This window comes from Nyctibius grandis, chromosome 4, assembly GCF_013368605.1.
Source record: "Nyctibius grandis isolate bNycGra1 chromosome 4, bNycGra1.pri, whole genome shotgun sequence".
Taxonomy (NCBI): Eukaryota; Metazoa; Chordata; class Aves; order Nyctibiiformes; family Nyctibiidae; genus Nyctibius; species Nyctibius grandis.
The window spans coordinates 91,668,364-91,685,084 of NC_090661.1; the positions used below are offsets into that span (position 1 = coordinate 91,668,364).

The 16,721-nt window shown below is 43.5% G+C and overlaps 1 protein-coding gene across 1 annotated transcript in view; it reads right to left on the bottom strand.

Annotated features, from left to right (window-relative positions):
• The window catches only part of COL17A1 (collagen type XVII alpha 1 chain), a 37,668-nt gene extending 21,313 nt beyond the window's left edge, over positions 1-16,355 (bottom strand). Inside the window, exons 1-19 of the mRNA XM_068399009.1 lie at positions 16,301-16,355; positions 15,524-15,568; positions 14,097-14,195; positions 12,000-12,137; positions 11,595-11,642; positions 10,615-10,650; positions 8,988-9,035; positions 8,552-8,695; positions 7,419-7,562; positions 6,594-6,665; positions 5,521-5,592; positions 5,078-5,143; positions 3,509-3,673; positions 3,045-3,134; positions 2,861-2,905; positions 2,095-2,244; positions 1,424-1,639; positions 768-806; positions 315-341 (exon numbers count right to left, since the gene is read on the bottom strand). Coding sequence (XP_068255110.1) covers positions 315-341; positions 768-806; positions 1,424-1,639; positions 2,095-2,244; positions 2,861-2,905; positions 3,045-3,134; positions 3,509-3,673; positions 5,078-5,143; positions 5,521-5,592; positions 6,594-6,665; positions 7,419-7,562; positions 8,552-8,695; positions 8,988-9,035; positions 10,615-10,650; positions 11,595-11,642; positions 12,000-12,137; positions 14,097-14,195; positions 15,524-15,568; positions 16,301-16,355 — 1,699 coding nt within the window. The remainder of the gene's footprint in view (positions 1-314; positions 342-767; positions 807-1,423; positions 1,640-2,094; positions 2,245-2,860; positions 2,906-3,044; positions 3,135-3,508; positions 3,674-5,077; positions 5,144-5,520; positions 5,593-6,593; positions 6,666-7,418; positions 7,563-8,551; positions 8,696-8,987; positions 9,036-10,614; positions 10,651-11,594; positions 11,643-11,999; positions 12,138-14,096; positions 14,196-15,523; positions 15,569-16,300) is intronic.
• Positions 16,356-16,721: the final 366 nt, after the last annotated feature.

Consider the following 16,721-nt stretch of genomic DNA (forward strand, 5'->3'; position numbering starts at 1 on the left):
GACTGAATCATTTGTACCATGCAAAATCCTCTGAAGTACTTTGTGATTAAACCAGGTAGAGCTTGGCTTCAGGAATGACTTTCATCCAGGTGAAAGAAGTTTCTAGATTCAAAGTGAGATCTGTTTTCTCTTCTACTGTGAACTTGAAAATTGTCTTTGCCCAGAAGAAGAGCAAAAAAACCCAACCACAACAATCTCTTAACTATAGAATGCATCAGCCTCTCTAACTCCTGGAGTAACAAAAATCCATCTGCTACCCAGGCCCTATGTCAGGCTGCCAATCTACCTGAGAAAGCAGGTAACTCCAGACTCACCTCTGGGACCTTGCATTCCCATGTCACCTTAGAAAAGAAATAAAAAAAATACAATCAATCAGGAGAGATCCTGGAGATATTTCCAATGATTACTCATTCATTTTGTTTTTCTAATTGCTTTCCCACCTTCAACGAAACATGAAGGATTTATGGGTGAACAGGAACACTTCACACTTGAATAGTGCAGGATCAGACCCGTCCCACTAGTGGCAAACAGCATCTGGCCTTTCACACCGGCACAGTGCAAGATTTGGCCTCCTGTATTAGTTCTGCATGGGATCAGGCCCTCTACAGTTTAAGTGGGAAACTAGTTTTACACTCTTTTTGTTCAAGTATAAACCAGCTTCATAGTTCTCACTGCCAGTTGCCCCTTGTAGCAACAACCACCCCAAACTTGTGCATTGTCAGAGCCAAGGAACAGGACAGGGGAAGAGAAGGACTATATGGCTGTACCTTTCTCACCAGGTTCTCCTCTCTCCCCTCGGAAGTAGCCTGTAACAGGAAGTGAAGGGGCTGTTAGAGTGTATTACACAACAGAATAGCTACTTGCTTCATGTACAAGCATCCTTCTATTTGGATTTTGAGGCTGCAGGCAGCACAGGCTAGCAAGCATAGCATGGCTTTGTAAGTAGAGTTTCCTCAGCAAATTTGCTTTCACAAATCCGTGAAATTTCTGAAGATGGGAGAATGTAGGCTCCTCTGTTCTTAACCTATTTCCATCATCTGCTAAACAGAAGTAAATCACCTTTCCCTTGCTAACAAAAGCAGCATGAGAAATAAGGTGTGGGTTCATTTTTCTGTGTAGTTTTTTCAAAATAGAAAACTCACTTGCTACAGCAAACATGGTACATCCTCTGCACAGGATGCTTGTCCACAACCCCCTTTCTTCTCCCTTTTCTGCTAGCTTTAAGGGATGCACCATCAGTGTTAGTGGCAGCATTCTGAGCTCCAGCACAGCCTGTCTGTGAGGACAGGTGAGGGGACTATTTTTGACAGACTTCACTGCACTCTAAAAGCCCTGGTCTTTAGGCCTTTGGGCAATCAAATCCTCCCACTCCCCTTTAAATAATCTGGTCTCATGCAGCATCACAGGCATTGACTCTTCTCACCTCGTTCTACTTCCTTGTTCAGTCTGTTCTTCACCATCAACCAAACTGACTCTTCGTTTTCATAAGGGAAGGTTGAGGAGGGTGAAATACCATGAAGAAAGTCTACTCTTGAAACAGACTTTTCTATTTTTGAATTCCCTTCATTAATTGTCAGGAGGCCGCCATTGATTTTTTCCAGGTTTTCCACACGAGATTTCAGCTTTCTCACTTCTTCCGCTGGAAGGTTAGAGTAAAATGGTAGGAAACAAGCTGCCACAGACACATGCCTGAAATACCTGCTTCTAATAGCAGGGACAAGGCAACACTGAGTCAAACAGCTACAGCCACTACGTTTTGCAGGATTATTCTTTGTATCTTTTTTCTAGCAGAGATATCTGGAGTTTAAATGACTACTTTGGAATCTGTTAGTCTCTGAGAAATAAGACCTCAGATTTCAGGAGTTTTCCTATCCTACTCCCCCCAAGACTATATAACCGCTCATCAAAGGTTTATATTCCTTATCCATTCTTTCTGTCCATTTGTAATATCTTAGTGACAGTCACCACCAAGCTGAATGTGCTCCTCCTCAGTTGTCTGGATTGATATCTCTGGAACTTGGCCTCTTTGCCAGCTTACACCTTCTGCTTGTCTTTCTATCCCATTCAACATTTTGTTCTTCAGTTATTTCTTACCCAGTGCAATGAGTCCAAAAAGCAATCCAAGGAGAAGCAACCAAGCCAGAAGCAAACCCAGGAGCCATTTCCACCAGCTACAGCAGGAACCACAGGGACACCAGGATGGTGCTGATCCGACTGCACCCCCCACATCACCATTTCGTATTTCTGGAAGAGGGAAGGGGCAGTCTCCTGGTTAATGAAGAGTTCCTTGAATTCAGAGTCAAGAATCTCTTGAGAATAAGAACACCAAGGTCTGATCCATTATACAAAGGGCTATGGAGAAAAATCTTTACAGCCTATTCTGCACACGGTGGGTGTAATTCTAGTCCCTGTAGAAGCCGGGAACAGCATTCCCAATGGGAATTCCAACAGGGGACAACACTCAGTGTTTTTTAAAATAACAGCTGAAAAACGTGATCCCCTTAGGGTCAATTTTTTGTACAGTTTTGAGACATAAATGCCAGCAACAGCCAGCATAGTCTGTCTGAACCCTCTCCTCCCCATAAATCTGTCCTGGTAGCAGGATGCAGCTGTACTGTCAGCTATCTGATTTTCTCCAGCAAGAAAAAAATACCCCAAATGCCCACTCATTCACAATCAAATCACTGGTACCAATTTCTCTGGTGTGTGCTCTGCTCATTACAGACAGAATAGCCTCCTGAGCATGCCTTCCCTCTGATGTCATTGCACGGAGATCACTCATGTCACTCAAGAACTATTGCTTTTTTGTATACTGTGCTTCGGTGCTCCCTCCAATGAAAGTCAGAATCACAGCACCTACCTGCGTAAGTTGCTTTGTCCCTTGTTGGCACAGATTTCAGTCCTCCTGTTTTAACAGCAGTAAAAGAGATTTTAACAGTCTTTCTGTGCATAAACAAACTTAGAGCATGGGCTTGCAATGGGGAGGTAGCAATGGAGGCAGAAGGAAAAAGTTCTATTTAATTGCCACAGGGACAAACTCTTACCATTTGCATCTGACTTTAGGCCAGTATCTATAGCATAAGAGGAGGAAAATCCCTGCTTCTCTTTCTTCAAGGTGTCTTCTTCAAAGGATCCTCAACAGGAACCGAATATAATTAAAAACATTACACTGGAAGTTCAACCAGGCCTATCTTCTTTCATTGGCAAAAGGCATGTTTTTTACTGGGAAGCCACAATAGCTCTGCCTGTTTAAACTAGATCTAGTTTTTGCTTTCAAAGCTCCTGAGCTTTGTGAAATGTTCCAAGGCACACTCTGGAGCTTGAAATGCAAAAGCTATACCTAGATTGCAGCTGCCATGGTTAAAGGCTAACTGTCTGCCAGAGCTTCTTGTTTGGCTTGCAGGTATTTGAGTCAGGTGCAGTGTCCTGAACTCTGAACTCCCCCTATGATCAGTCTCCATTTCTCTGCCCTCAGCATGCCCATATGTCCCGAAAAAAGAGAAGTTACCTCCATTAAGGCCAGTGGTAGAGGCACTAAAGACCTTGCCACTGTCCTTTGTCATGATCAAGAGCTCCATCTCCTTCTTTGCTGGGGTGTTCTCCTTCTCCAGCAGCAGGAATTTACAGTCTTTGTGCAGAATGTCATCTCCCTGGGAGCTCAGAACTGTTCCCCCTGGAATATTGGTACAGAATGAGAAAGAGGAGGAGATGAGTGTGGGCCAGTGAGTCATAACAACAAGCTGTAACACTTCTGTTCATTAAAATAGATTAGTCCTGTTGTGATTGGGGGTTGCCACTACTATAAACACCCTGTAAGAGACATACTGGTCACTGAAGTTAAGAGGAGAGCGGTGCATGTCATTAGATTTCTTGAGAGATGTGTATTTCACTAGCAGGGAAGCAACTGTTACCAGAAATGGAGAGCATCTGGAATTCAATCACATCTAGAAATCTTTTATTTGCTCAATGACCACTTCACTTCTCAAACACACTACAGAATCATAGAAACTCAATCTGAGAGAGACGTTCAAGGGGCATCAGAGCCCCTGAAGCTGAGAAGCACCTTTAGCAGACTACTCTGTCAAGAACAAAGCACTCCACATCCTTGGGAGCCAGGCATGGTTATGAGGAATTGAACTGTAGCTTACTGAGGTTGGGCACAGGCCAAACAAGGCTCAAAAACATCAGTGTGGTTCACCCTTCTGCCATTAAGCAGTATCAAGTATGACTGGAATGGTGTACAAATCTGAATTTGCACAAAAATTGACACAACATTGAAAATCAAGATAACCAGAATGGTATTACTCCATTACTCTGGCACAAACCTGGAGTAAACCTGTCTTAGAAATGTTATCATAACTTCTGTGGTATTTACATCTATTTTTAAGCCTCATCTTTGGGAGTCCTTGGATTACAAAAGAAACTTGGATTATCTGTCATGGTTTAAAGCTGGGCTGGCTATTATTTAACTGAAAGGAAAAATCACTGAAAGGAAAATTGGTTCTGTTTTAGTCCAAACCAGGACATTCCCTTACACAAAATATAAAAGACTAATTTCTAGCTTTCAGAGTTGCAGAAAAAAGCTGGAGAAGATCAATCCCAACCATTCAAGGATGAAAGGCCAGTAGAAAGACCTCAACATCTCTCATTAAAAAAAATCCGATCACGTATAAGTCAATTCCTTGATTTTTGAGTAGTTGAGGCTGGTACTACTGCAAAATGATGTTTAAGAGCAACCTTGCCAATGTTTTGGCTTCAAATGAAGCACAATTTCACATGTGTGATGTTCTATCCAGTTACCTGCCTGTTGAGCAGAAAGAGCTGCAATTAAATCATCGGAGTTACCACAAAGTGGGGGAGATCTGAATCAGACCAGCTCATTTGCTCATTTGCTCATTCTTAGCTTCTGGCTCATTTGCTTTCTTTTCAGAAAGGTACTAGTGGGAGGCTTGACTAGTGATAGGTCATGCTCCTGAGGAACCAGGTGTTAGTGTCACCCAGCTGGCTGAATCTCTAACTCCTTTTTATCATGATATGCTTGTACAAGGCCATGCCTAAACATGAATGACACACTCACCTGCTGAGGCAGATACACCAGTACTTGCCACGGTGTTGCTCTGAGAAGTGTTCTTCATCCCATACGCTGCAATGAAGAAATTTGAGAATGAAAGAGATGAAGAATAACAAGGTACCTACGCACACCAGCCTTGGGCTGCACACCATTTAAAAAATCTTCTCTCATTCAGGGTACCTAGGACAACTCAAACAATCAAGGGCTTTCCCAGCAAGAAAATCTCTAGTGCTTGCATAGGCACTGGGAGCTGTTCCTGTCCATGCAAAGCAGAGCAAATGTTCCTCAATGTCCCTCAATATCCCCTCATACCACACTGCTCCGTACAAGAAGATGGTAATGAAGTAGCCTCTGTCAATATGAACTTTCTAGTCACTACAGAAAAGGTGGGAGAAGGCAGCACACATTGGTGATCCTCACACTTTCTCTAGGCTTAAATTGTTGCTGACCTGCGGAGGCTGCAGTAGCATTCTGGGTCAGGGTGGAAGAGCCTGGAGATAGGTTGTTTTGAACTCCAAACACTGCAAAGAAAAAAATTGCAAAGGGGATTATAGAAGTCCTGCAGTACAAGTGGTATTCTGGCTAAAACCAAAACAAAACCAATGATAATAATGACGACCTCTCCCAAGAAATTTCGCCAGCTAGCTGGAGGCATCACAGGCCTAAGCATTTCTGTTCAAAGATCTTCCTTACAAAATGTTTTTCTCCTTTGATCATTTTGCTGTATAAGTTATTGTTGGCCCAGGACAGTAACGGTGACCATTTTAAAACATTATCTCCAGTTAGATTGCATGGCCACTCTCATGGCTGCATTGACATTTCTGCAGGTGAGGCACTGGGGAAAAAGGTAAATTCAGAAAACTGGCTTGGTTTGACTAAGGGAAATTTAAGGAGATAACTGCACACAGCATGTGTCAAAGTACTGTCCAGAGAGAAGCAAACTGCTTGGAAGGTGGCACCTTTGGTGCCAGAACCAGTGTGTGAATATTAGTGCACACCTCCTGCTCTCTCTGCAGGCCCGGTCAGAGACCCTGCACGATGGCACTGTGCTGTGTGACTGTGAAAGCAAGAGAAGTGGTTTAGTGACATTGAAGAGAGTGTGCCAGAAGTCATGAGCCAGGTGAAGAAAAGGGAAATCACAGGAAGAACTGACAGAGGACCAGTGGGTCTGTATGGATTAAGATACATGAGTTTATTTTTTAAGGAATTACCCTGAGTTGTTCTAGGGAAGAAATAGGCTGGCCTAATAGGTGTCTTTCAAAAGACAAATTATTCTCCTTGGACAATCTCTAGTTTTCCCTGCCTCACAGATAAAAATAGTCAGGAGTTAACACCAGCTATACAGGGCTGACTCAGAATAAACCCACCATAACCAAAGAATTACTGGGGTTCACAGACAAGCTGCTGACACCGAGATGAGGAACAGAGGGAAACCAGAGTGATATAGGTATTACTCCATTGTACATGTCTGCCAAGACTGTGGCGCTGTGAAAGTGTGAAGGGAAGAAGAGAAAAATCTGACCTGTAGAGGAAGTGCTCAGGCCTGCGTTCAGAGTATGATTGCTGGGAGCCAGGTTATTTGGAACACCAAAAACTGCAAAAAGAGGAAGTGAAATGTTATTACTTCTTTGGAATAGGAAATTCAGCCCCCGAAGGTCAGTGGCACAGTCACAGAAATTAAGAGTCAGAGTCACTTGGAAATGCAGTTAGTGAAAACGCACAATAACCGCACAGAGGAAAAATCTTGAAAACTGTGACACCAAACCACTCTTTTACTGAACTGACAAAGGAGAAAATCCTACATCAGACAAGTTGCACACATGAGACACTGTGAGAAAGCAAAGCTTTTAATAGTATGCTATCATAAAGCTTCCCGTGTTTTTTCTCTGCAGCTGGGAAATGCAGCATCCCTGGCATTTACAAGTGGGCCTTAAAAGGTATAATCACACTCAACACTTACTGATTCCATCTTTAGTGTATGAGGACTGAAGGGTTAGGCTCAGTTGTTCTTACAGTGGGACAGGATAATCCAATGTTAACTAGACTCTAAAACTAGTTTTGACAGGGAATGTGAGCCTGACCTCACTGATAAAGCTATCATCAAAGTTTAGCGACAGATCAGGCAGTCGGGACAATAGATCCTCACAAAGAAGGATTTTCAAATACAGTCAGTGTAGAAGGAGAGAGCACCAAGTTACAGAAAACCAGAGAAAATGCAAGCATATCCCCTGCCATCTCAATTCTTGCATCATTTTAGTTCTTGCTGTGCAAAAAAAAAAGCATTGCTGTTGACCCAGTTTTAGTATGGAGTTACATCATTCAAGCCTGGGTGGTCCAGGGAGCATACCTGATCCTGTGGAGTGAGACATAGCATTGATCAAGGAAGAGCTGTTATGGTATCCACCAAGGGAAGACCCAGCAGGCAGAGTGGAGGACCACATGTATGAAGGGAGGGCAGTATTCAGTATGGTTGTATCATATGTCCCTGCCACTGTAAAAAAACAAACAGACAGAAGTGGTTTTCAATGAGACCAGGCTTGTGGTTTACCTGTAAACCATTGCAGGTTTACATGGCAAACAACTTCATCTGCCTTAAATTTCAATTACCCTTGTGGAGCCAACACAATGACTCCAGATTAATATGGTATAATTGATCCCAAATACCAGATGATTACAGCCCACCCAAATTTTAACCAATGGAATAAAGATTGACCTGATAGCATGATCATTCACAAAATATCTTGAAGAGATTTCATTGCTTATAGATGCCATGATACCAGAATAAAACACTTCAGTTCGCCATTCTGTTAATAAATCCTCCTGGGCCATGGGACGTATGACTTTTGCTTCCCACATGTGGCTCTGATTGGTTCACCAGTGTATTGGACTAAAATTCCCGGTTTTAGACAGGATTTGAGCCATGTGCAAGAAAAAAGGTATTGCTTGTTCCTAGATACTGGCGGAGGACAGTGGAGTGAATGTGAATACCACTGCCTCAAGCACTGTGGTGAGGCTTATAAATAATAAAAGCTGGTTTTAGTATTTTAAATACCACTTCTATTGTCAAGTTCTAGTGATCTCTGAACCATGTGGTATGGCAAATAAATCAAACACTGACCTAAATGTTGTTTTCAGTACTATCTCCATCTTGCTTGCAGATAAGAGATCAAATCACTCTAAGACATGTTTGCTTAGAGCTCCTGTCTCTGCCAGAAGCACCTCTGAATTCAAGCTGGTGGCAGCAGGAACTGGCTTATTTTTATGGAAATTAGACAAGTCACTAGAAAGCTACTCAAGAAGGCTGATGTTCGGGCAACATCTGGACAGCCCTCCAGCATTCTGACCCTCTTCCTGTATTGCCACCACTGTCTGGGACAGAGACCATGTATTCTTTCTCGGATGTTCTTAGCAACTGGGTATTTTTATGGCAAATAATGTTTGGAATGGCTCCAGCATTGCCAACAGTCCTCTGTCAAGTACCTGACTGAGAGCTCTCAGTAACCATCTTTGTCTCCACCACAGCCTTTTTCGGTATCGGGAGCGTACTTGACGGTGATCGAGTAGGGCTGCAGCTGGCTGATCGACTTCCTTTCAGCAAACGTTTCACATCATCCAACTCTGTCCCTGGCAGGAAAAGCAAGTGTCCAGACTCACCCAAAAGCCATTTCATTGATCTGTAATCTTGCCCTGGCTAAACCATTCAGTGGAATTTACCTGTGAGTGTCTATGAAGTTGTACCACTTACTTAAGAAGTGCCACTTACTTAATAACAAAGCTTCAGGGCCTCATTTCTGGGACTAAGTACAGACCACCATCTAACCCACAGCATGCAAGACACCCACTGCAGACATACCCAGAGCAGCAACACCCTCTATCTTATACCTGATTCCCGTGGAATAAAAGCCATGGCACTTACATCTGCCAGAGGGAGAGGCGCTCTGCAGTCGGACTCGTATTTCACTCTCTGGGAAGAGAAAAAGGAGACCATGAATATGGAGTGAGATGCATTTGTGCCCTGGGCTGGGAATGAATCTTTAGGCTGAAGTGAATTCCTTCCTTCTTGCTGTCTATGTTCCATCTTGCTGTCTTGTTGCTTGATCTGAGCAGCGCTCATGGCCCTTGTGAATTGGTTGTAAATTGGTCTGGGTGACTTTTTGTTTTGGGGCCACATTTTGCTGTTTTTAATTCCAGAGAGCTATATTTTACTCATTGAGGGTCTCGGTTGAAGTCAATAGCTTTTTTACTGCCAGACATACAGAAGGCCTAATTATGCAGTCCTCAATCACACTGATATTCCCACTCATCACAATCATTATTATTGTCCTTCTGGACAAAAACCTAGAGAGCTGAAAGAAGCTTACTAAATACACAAATTCCCTACTACTTCTTGGGTAAAATTCACACTATTTAGTCTCTTACAACCTGCTCACTTCTCTTTTGGCTCACTGAATGTAACCAGGTCAGTTTTAAGCCAACATTCCTAGCAGGTTCTCAATTTTATTACTGACTTTTACCATCCAGCACAAAGGACTATAGACTTAATGTGATTTGGTTGGGGCAAGCCTTTAAGCTTGCCACCCACAACAAACTGGCCAGCCAGGACATGTGATACATGCTCCTCAAGATAAAATCTGACTGTGCATGCACTATAAAAGAAACACCAGCTTTGAAATTCATGTGGAGAAGCTGATGGATTGGAATTATTTTCTAAAGTAATATGAGAAGCTGGGGCTGATTCTCTGTTGTCTGTTTTATTACGTATGGCTTAGTTCTGCTGGGAGCTTAGGTACGTAGAGAGCTAGAGGAGACTGTGAAGATCTGAGGTAGAATAATTGGTAACTGTGACACTCTCCAGGAGGAGTGTGCAAGAGCACACTTTGATTTATATCCACTGCTAAAATTAACTTGGATAAAGTGACATTATAGTTTCCTCTTCAAGCAACTGGGAACAGATATTACACTCTTACAGAGCAATATAATCTTTCTTTCCCCAGTGCTGTTAATAAATTATTAGAAGAGCTGAATGACTTAAACAAGGCAAAGCTTTACAGTGAGCTGGCTAAACAGACCACAGCAAGTCCATAATTTCCTCACCATCTCCTTACTACCAGCATGAGATCATTTCAGGGTATGGCCTTATGGTTTGCAAGATAGATTGCAGTAGGAGGAACATAAATACAATTAGTGTACATATATCAGAGGCGGGTCACAGAGCATGGATGGACTGAGCTTATGGTAGTGAGCAGACAAGATGGAAGGCTATGTCCTATGCCCCCAGATGTCCAGGTGCTCAAGTAGATCCTCCTTTCTGACACAGTCCAAACCACCATGACCTTCACTAGGGTCAATTTTTACGCCGAGCTTGTTTAAGCAATTGCTTACAGATAAACAGTTCACATCTGCAGTGGTGTAAATCCACGTACCTCATCTGACTGCTCTACACTTAAACTGGTTGATTCTAGCTAAGGAATAGGTCCATTTAACACACCCTGAATCATACTGGAGAAAAGAAAGGAGGTTTCTTAAAGAACAGTATCACTCACCTCGACTTTGGCTTCTCCCTCTTGTGGAGGCAGATGCTGTGAACAGCAATGAGAAAAGCAATATTAGACTTTACTGCCCGTGACTTCTCGGAAAATGAACACAAGGATCTTGCTCAGAGTGCTCAGATTCAGACAGCAACCTTTACTTGGGGTGCAGCTGGGGGAATTGAACTCTTAGAGTTTTTACCAGGCCCCCTTTAGACCATAAGGTATCTTAAAGAATCAGTAGCACAGTTAGCATTTCTTGACCGACTGCTGTTTCTTTTTGTACACATAAATGCTGTTCATAGATGGTGATCTCCCATTTCAACAGGCCAAAAGGAAGCTAATAGGCCTGTTTACCCCACCGACCAAGGCTGGACACTGTGAAACCCTGGACCCTGCCTCCTGTCTGAGCCAGAAAGACGGCCTGATCATATTGTTTCACTGTCATCTGCGCTGAGGAAAATTGGCAGCTCAGAGTTTGGACAGGGCAAGCTCATACCTGCTGACAATGTTCAGTGTAAATATATCACCTGATAGCCAGTTCATCTTTCCATATAAACATGTTGAAGCCTAGAAAAGAGCTACTGGAAAAGTATAGCCAGCAATGGCTCAAAATGTTAAGTGTCTGGGCTTTCTTGTCTGGAGTTGTTCTCCCAGCTATGGCAGGGGGCGGGGGAGGAAATGTTATGAAGCATCCCATGCCCGTGTTCCCTGTTCATGTCCTATGCTATATGGGGAGCATCACAAAAGCAGCTGAGGGTAGCAGATATACGGTATGCACCCTCTGTTTGAATATGTATCAGCTAGGGACCCTGCTGTCAGCTGTTAATGTAAATCCCAAATAACTCCTCCAAAGTCATGGAGATGCACTGGCTGCCCCATACAGAGGCAGTACAGGTACAGCACGGCGCAGCAACATGCAAAAAGACACCGCAGTCACCAACTCACATGACCTTGCCATAATGTTCAGAGCAACAGCTCTAAAAAGAACATACCAAACTCTTTTCTGGGAAACTCAGGAGAAGAGTTGGCACTGGAGCTCCCTGCAAAGAACAGAAAGGTGTTCATTAACACTTTGCACAAGATCATTAAAAGGTTTCAAAACATGTCTTCCTGGTAACTGTCTAATCCTAGTGGGCAACAAACACTTCAATTTAAAAAAAGAGCTATTCAGGATTACATGAAAGAGCTGCTAATGTCTTTCAGCAAATATATGCCACAACTCCTTTTAGGAATGAGCATTATTATAAATAGGACTGAATCACTAAAATGTGTCCCTGATGGCTTATTTCCTAGCAAAACCACAATGGAATTCTTGTACTATTTGGGACAATCCTGCATTAATGTGATCTCAGAGTGCACTACACATTGCCTCCTCTCTATGGCATGTTCTGTGATACCTTCATATGTTGCATGGCGGTTGACATGGATTTTTCTTTCAAATGTTGAGCCAGGTGATTTGGTGAGAGTAGAGCTGGGAGAGTGAGTTTGTCTGTAGCCGGAGGATGATGATAATGAATTCAGTCTACCGCTTCCACCTATAAGCAAACCAAAACACCCTCAGCAAATTGAAGATATGCCCTGGATGTACATCCTGGATGCCCTGGGTGCTTTATGTTACTTTTCTGAGCTGGACAAATTTGTATTGGTACCTCACAGAGGTGGGCAAGAACCACACTTGTGCCTAACTTTGACTGTCCTCAGCATTCAGTGCAGAGAGGAGTAGTGGCTACCTTGTGGTTTCAAAACAAATCTTGTCAATAACATATATGACAGCAGGTTTTGGCCTAGGGGGATGAACGAGCCATCTTCCCTGAGCAGGAATAAATCTGGCTCTGGATGGTCCTGGGTTTTAGTTTGGATATAGATCCACCTGTAAATTCAAGTGTTATATGACATAGGCCACAAAAACTGGGAGATTGTTAAGGCAAACTCAAAGTGCTGAAGCATGCAGTTCATGCGATAAGGGAAAGCAGAGATGTGTCCACTTCCCTTCCAAAGCAGCTAACACACTCTCACTTAGTCACGCCTTAGCCAGTCCATTTTCTGGAGAAGACATTGAGGTGTGTGTCAGGCCCGAGACAGCCCGGAGCTTATTAGTGGCTGTTATATTTTGACAGAGGAAAGAATTTCCCTTCTGAATTCACATCAGTGCTGTGGAGAAAGAACTGAGCGGCCATAACTAACGTGTTCATTCCCTTGCATGAAATCTAATGCTGGAGTATGATCAGAGTGCAGCAAAAAGGGAGCCCTGTGATAAAGTGCAACATATCCATGCTGATCAGCAGGATCAGACTGGATATTGTTTACCTATCACTGCAAAAAGAGCGTGCCCTTGTGATCTCAACAGTGTTTTCTTGCTGACTTTCCCCTCTTCAAGGACCTGTTTTGTTCGATAACTTTTCCACTTAATTCAGCAGAAAGAACTACTGTGACAAGTAGGCCCCTGTTGGAAGCATTCTGCAAGCAGAGTGGGAAAGCAAGAGAGTAGAAAATGCTCTGTGAAACTTCAAGAAGTCATTATCACTGAAGTTCAGATTCTTTTCCTCCACACACTAAAAAGAAATAACAAGGAAGATGGCAATCCTACAGAGTCATCTGAGTTTGCAGGGCTGGATTCAGTTCTCAGACTGGTGCCAGTCCAGACAATTAGACTGACATCTTCACTAGAGTTACTTTACATCTGCACTGAGGCAAAGTGATTCCACACTCTGGCCTTTAATTGGTATGGAGGTGTCTGTCAGATCTATCGGGTATGGCTAATTCCCCCGTTGAGCTTCCAAACTGCACTTCATTCCCTTTGGTTTATCAGCTCCTTTGGAGCATGGAGAATGTTTTCTACAAGGATAGACATGCAGTCTGTCCCACCGGGGACAGAGAGAGGGGTGTGCCAGAAACCTGGCTAGGAAGGTTATTCTACAGAAACCTTTGCTATGACAATCTAACAGCTGGGCAAAGAATGCTGTTAGAGAAGAACACTGTTTTTATGGAGTAGACAGCACATACTGATTTAACACGTCCAGAAAATCTGGCAGACTGTTCAAAGTGCTAGAGCTGTGGACATACACATACGAAAATATTTTCTAGGAAATTCTTTAATAGTATTCTATCCTCAGTGAGATCAACAAAGAGGCTAATCAAAACCGTCTTTTGAACAAAAATGGTCAGAAAGATTGTGATTTGGAAATCCTGAAATAAGGGAAATTTGGTTTCCGAATGACTTCTTAACAACAGTGGGAATGGAATTTTTTGTTGTTGTTCTCCTGAAATCAAGTTTTCCCTGTGGAAAATGGGAATTTTGCCATTTACTCACCCATCCTCACATCCAGCTTTAGGGAAGGGATACTTTTGCTTTGAGTATTTGCCACTTCCACTTTGATAAACCCTGTTTTCGTTATCTCTGGCTCATCCTACTTCCCTGCCCTGAATCTCTCCTCAGACCATTTATGCTGCCTTTGCTCTCTGTTTCCTCACTGTGCAATGTCTTCATTCCTTACTTGAAGTCACATAGCTGCTGCTGTGGGTGTAAGATCTCTTTTCCACTCCACTCCCTCCAGTGTTCGATGATGTTTTGAGCCCACTGCTGCTCCCTCCTTCTGGAAGAGATGAGCACAAAATGAGACATTCTCTCAGGGTAAAAGATGAGAAGAGCAAGGACACTGCAAGACTGTCCTCACACTCAATTACAAGTATAGCTTCATGTCTTGTGAGATATCACAGAATCACAGAATCAATCAGGTTGGAAGAGACCTCAGGGATCATCGAGTCCAACTGTTGCCCTTACACCACCATGGCAACTAGACCATGGCACTAAGTGCCATGTCCAGTCTTTCCTTAAACACATCCAGAGATGGTGACTCCACCACCTCCCTGGGCAGCCCATTCCAATGTCTAATAACCCTTTCTGTAAAGAAATTCTTCCTGATGTCCAACCTGAACCTCCCCTGGCGAAGCTTGAGGCTGTGTCCTCTTGTCCTATCGCTAGTTGCCTGGGAGAAGAGGCCAACTCCCACTTCACTACAACCTCCCTTCAGGTAGTTGTAGACTGCAATAAGGTCACCTCAGAGCCTCGTCTTCTCCAGGCTAAACAACCCCAGCTCCCTCAGCCATTCCTCGTAGGTCAGACCCTCCAGACCCTTCACCAGCTTGATTGCCCTCCTCTGGACTCGCTCCAACACCTCAACATCTTTCTTGAAGTGCGGGGCCCAGAACTGAACACAGTACTCAAGATGCGGCCTCACCAGTGCCGAGTAGAGAACTGAAGTGAACTGTCTTGGCAGAGCAGATAAGCATTCACACTGCAGACCCAGCAGGTTTGTATTCAAGTTTTGCTCCATATAAGGACTGAAGGATACTCCTGTTTAACCCTCATCATAAATGAGAGGATAGTGCAATTCCTTTCCAAGCCAGCTGCAGCAAGCTAACCAAGAATATGGTGGTATAAAGAGCATGGAGGATTCTTCCCTGCTTGGTACTTGTACTTCCCTACAGAGGTTGAAATCACCTGTGGCATCAGATATTACACAAAAAGATTCACTCACTGTTGTCAACTCGATGACAGGGCTGCAGTACACTGCAGCCGCAGCAGTGGAGGCTGCAGACCCATCACTTTTGACCCTTGTCCCCAAGAGACAGTCACCACTGGAGATGCTATATCTGGGCTTAAGCCCTTGGAGAGTCTGGTCTACCTAGTGACTGTGCGGCTTTGTTTCTGACAACAACCAGACAGCTCCCCGCATACTGCTCCTCTCCACTAACACGTATTTTGGGAGAGGCATTTCTGAAAATAGGTTCTCTTTGGGTGCAAGTCTTTTGGCACCTAGACCTGCTGCACCCAGGGACTTATGGAAATAATGCAGTCAAAGAGCATGGAGGGGGAACAGAACACTGAGCAGAAGTAATGTAATGACTGACAATTACTTACTGGGTGGTAAGGATGTTAGTCTTGTTGTTACAGTCTCTGTAATAACTGAGGAAAGAAAAGGGTGCAGAAGTAATGACAAGTTAATATAGCCAAACAAGATCAACATTCTACTTAATTTCCATGGAAGAGCAGGACTCATTCAAAGATCGACTCATTTAAAGAAAAGTCCCTTAAGACCACATTGTTTGGGGGCCGCAGTCTCATTAGCACACAATGCTGTGTGTTTGTTTGCAGGCCTTTCTAACTACAGTAACTAAGAAAATCACTGCCATGAAAGACTTTTTTCCTTTACAAGATCCCTGTAAAACACGGAAGTAATATTATGTCTGGGCACTTCTGAACCACAGTCATTGCTGTAACAGCAAAGCCCATGGTCAGACCCCTTACTAGCTTCCTGTGAGCTAATTCCCATAATACCAGCAGGAAACTTATCCTCTGTTTTACACACAGCCAAAAAAGATATCTAAATAACATTTTCTAGGCCATGCAGGGCATTGATATCAGAGGTGGGAGGAGAATCCAAATGTCTGCACTACTAGCTGGAAATGTTACCACAGGACAATCATCTGTGGTTAAACAATCAGGTCATGCTACATGCCTCTAAAGATCTGATCTCAGCCCATTCTATTCCTTACTCTGACTTCAACAGAGAGACCAGGGACAGGTACAGAATTTAGTTCTGGACCTCTGGTCAGCATTTAATCCCTTACAAAACTGGGCATCCAATTCTGTGATTTTTGGTGTGTGACATAAAAACAAAAAAAAAGCTCTCCTTACGTCTTTCAGTAACTTCTGATCCCTCTTGCCTCGTTTTCTTTGTTACAGAATCCATACCATTGCCACCTGCAGGGAAAACAGAGAGACTGCATTCAGAACTCTGTGAAGAGTAGGAGATGACAACAGGTCTCCACAAGTCCCACCACTTTTCTCCCTTCAGCTGGGGACTAGACTGCCTGGAAGACATCTGTGCCAGGGAGTTTACAGTGCCTTTCCAGAGCCCTGTGAGCACTACTAATAGACCAGCACCACTTGCCTACAAAAATGGATGCTGCACAATGCAGCAGAGCTGAAGCAGCAGGAGGGGTTGTAAAGCCAACAGGTGAGACAGGGGCAGTTGAAGCAAATCCACTCATTGCTGGAGAAGTTTAGACATGGATTTATATCCATACTTTCTGGCACTGCACTATGGACTCCAGCT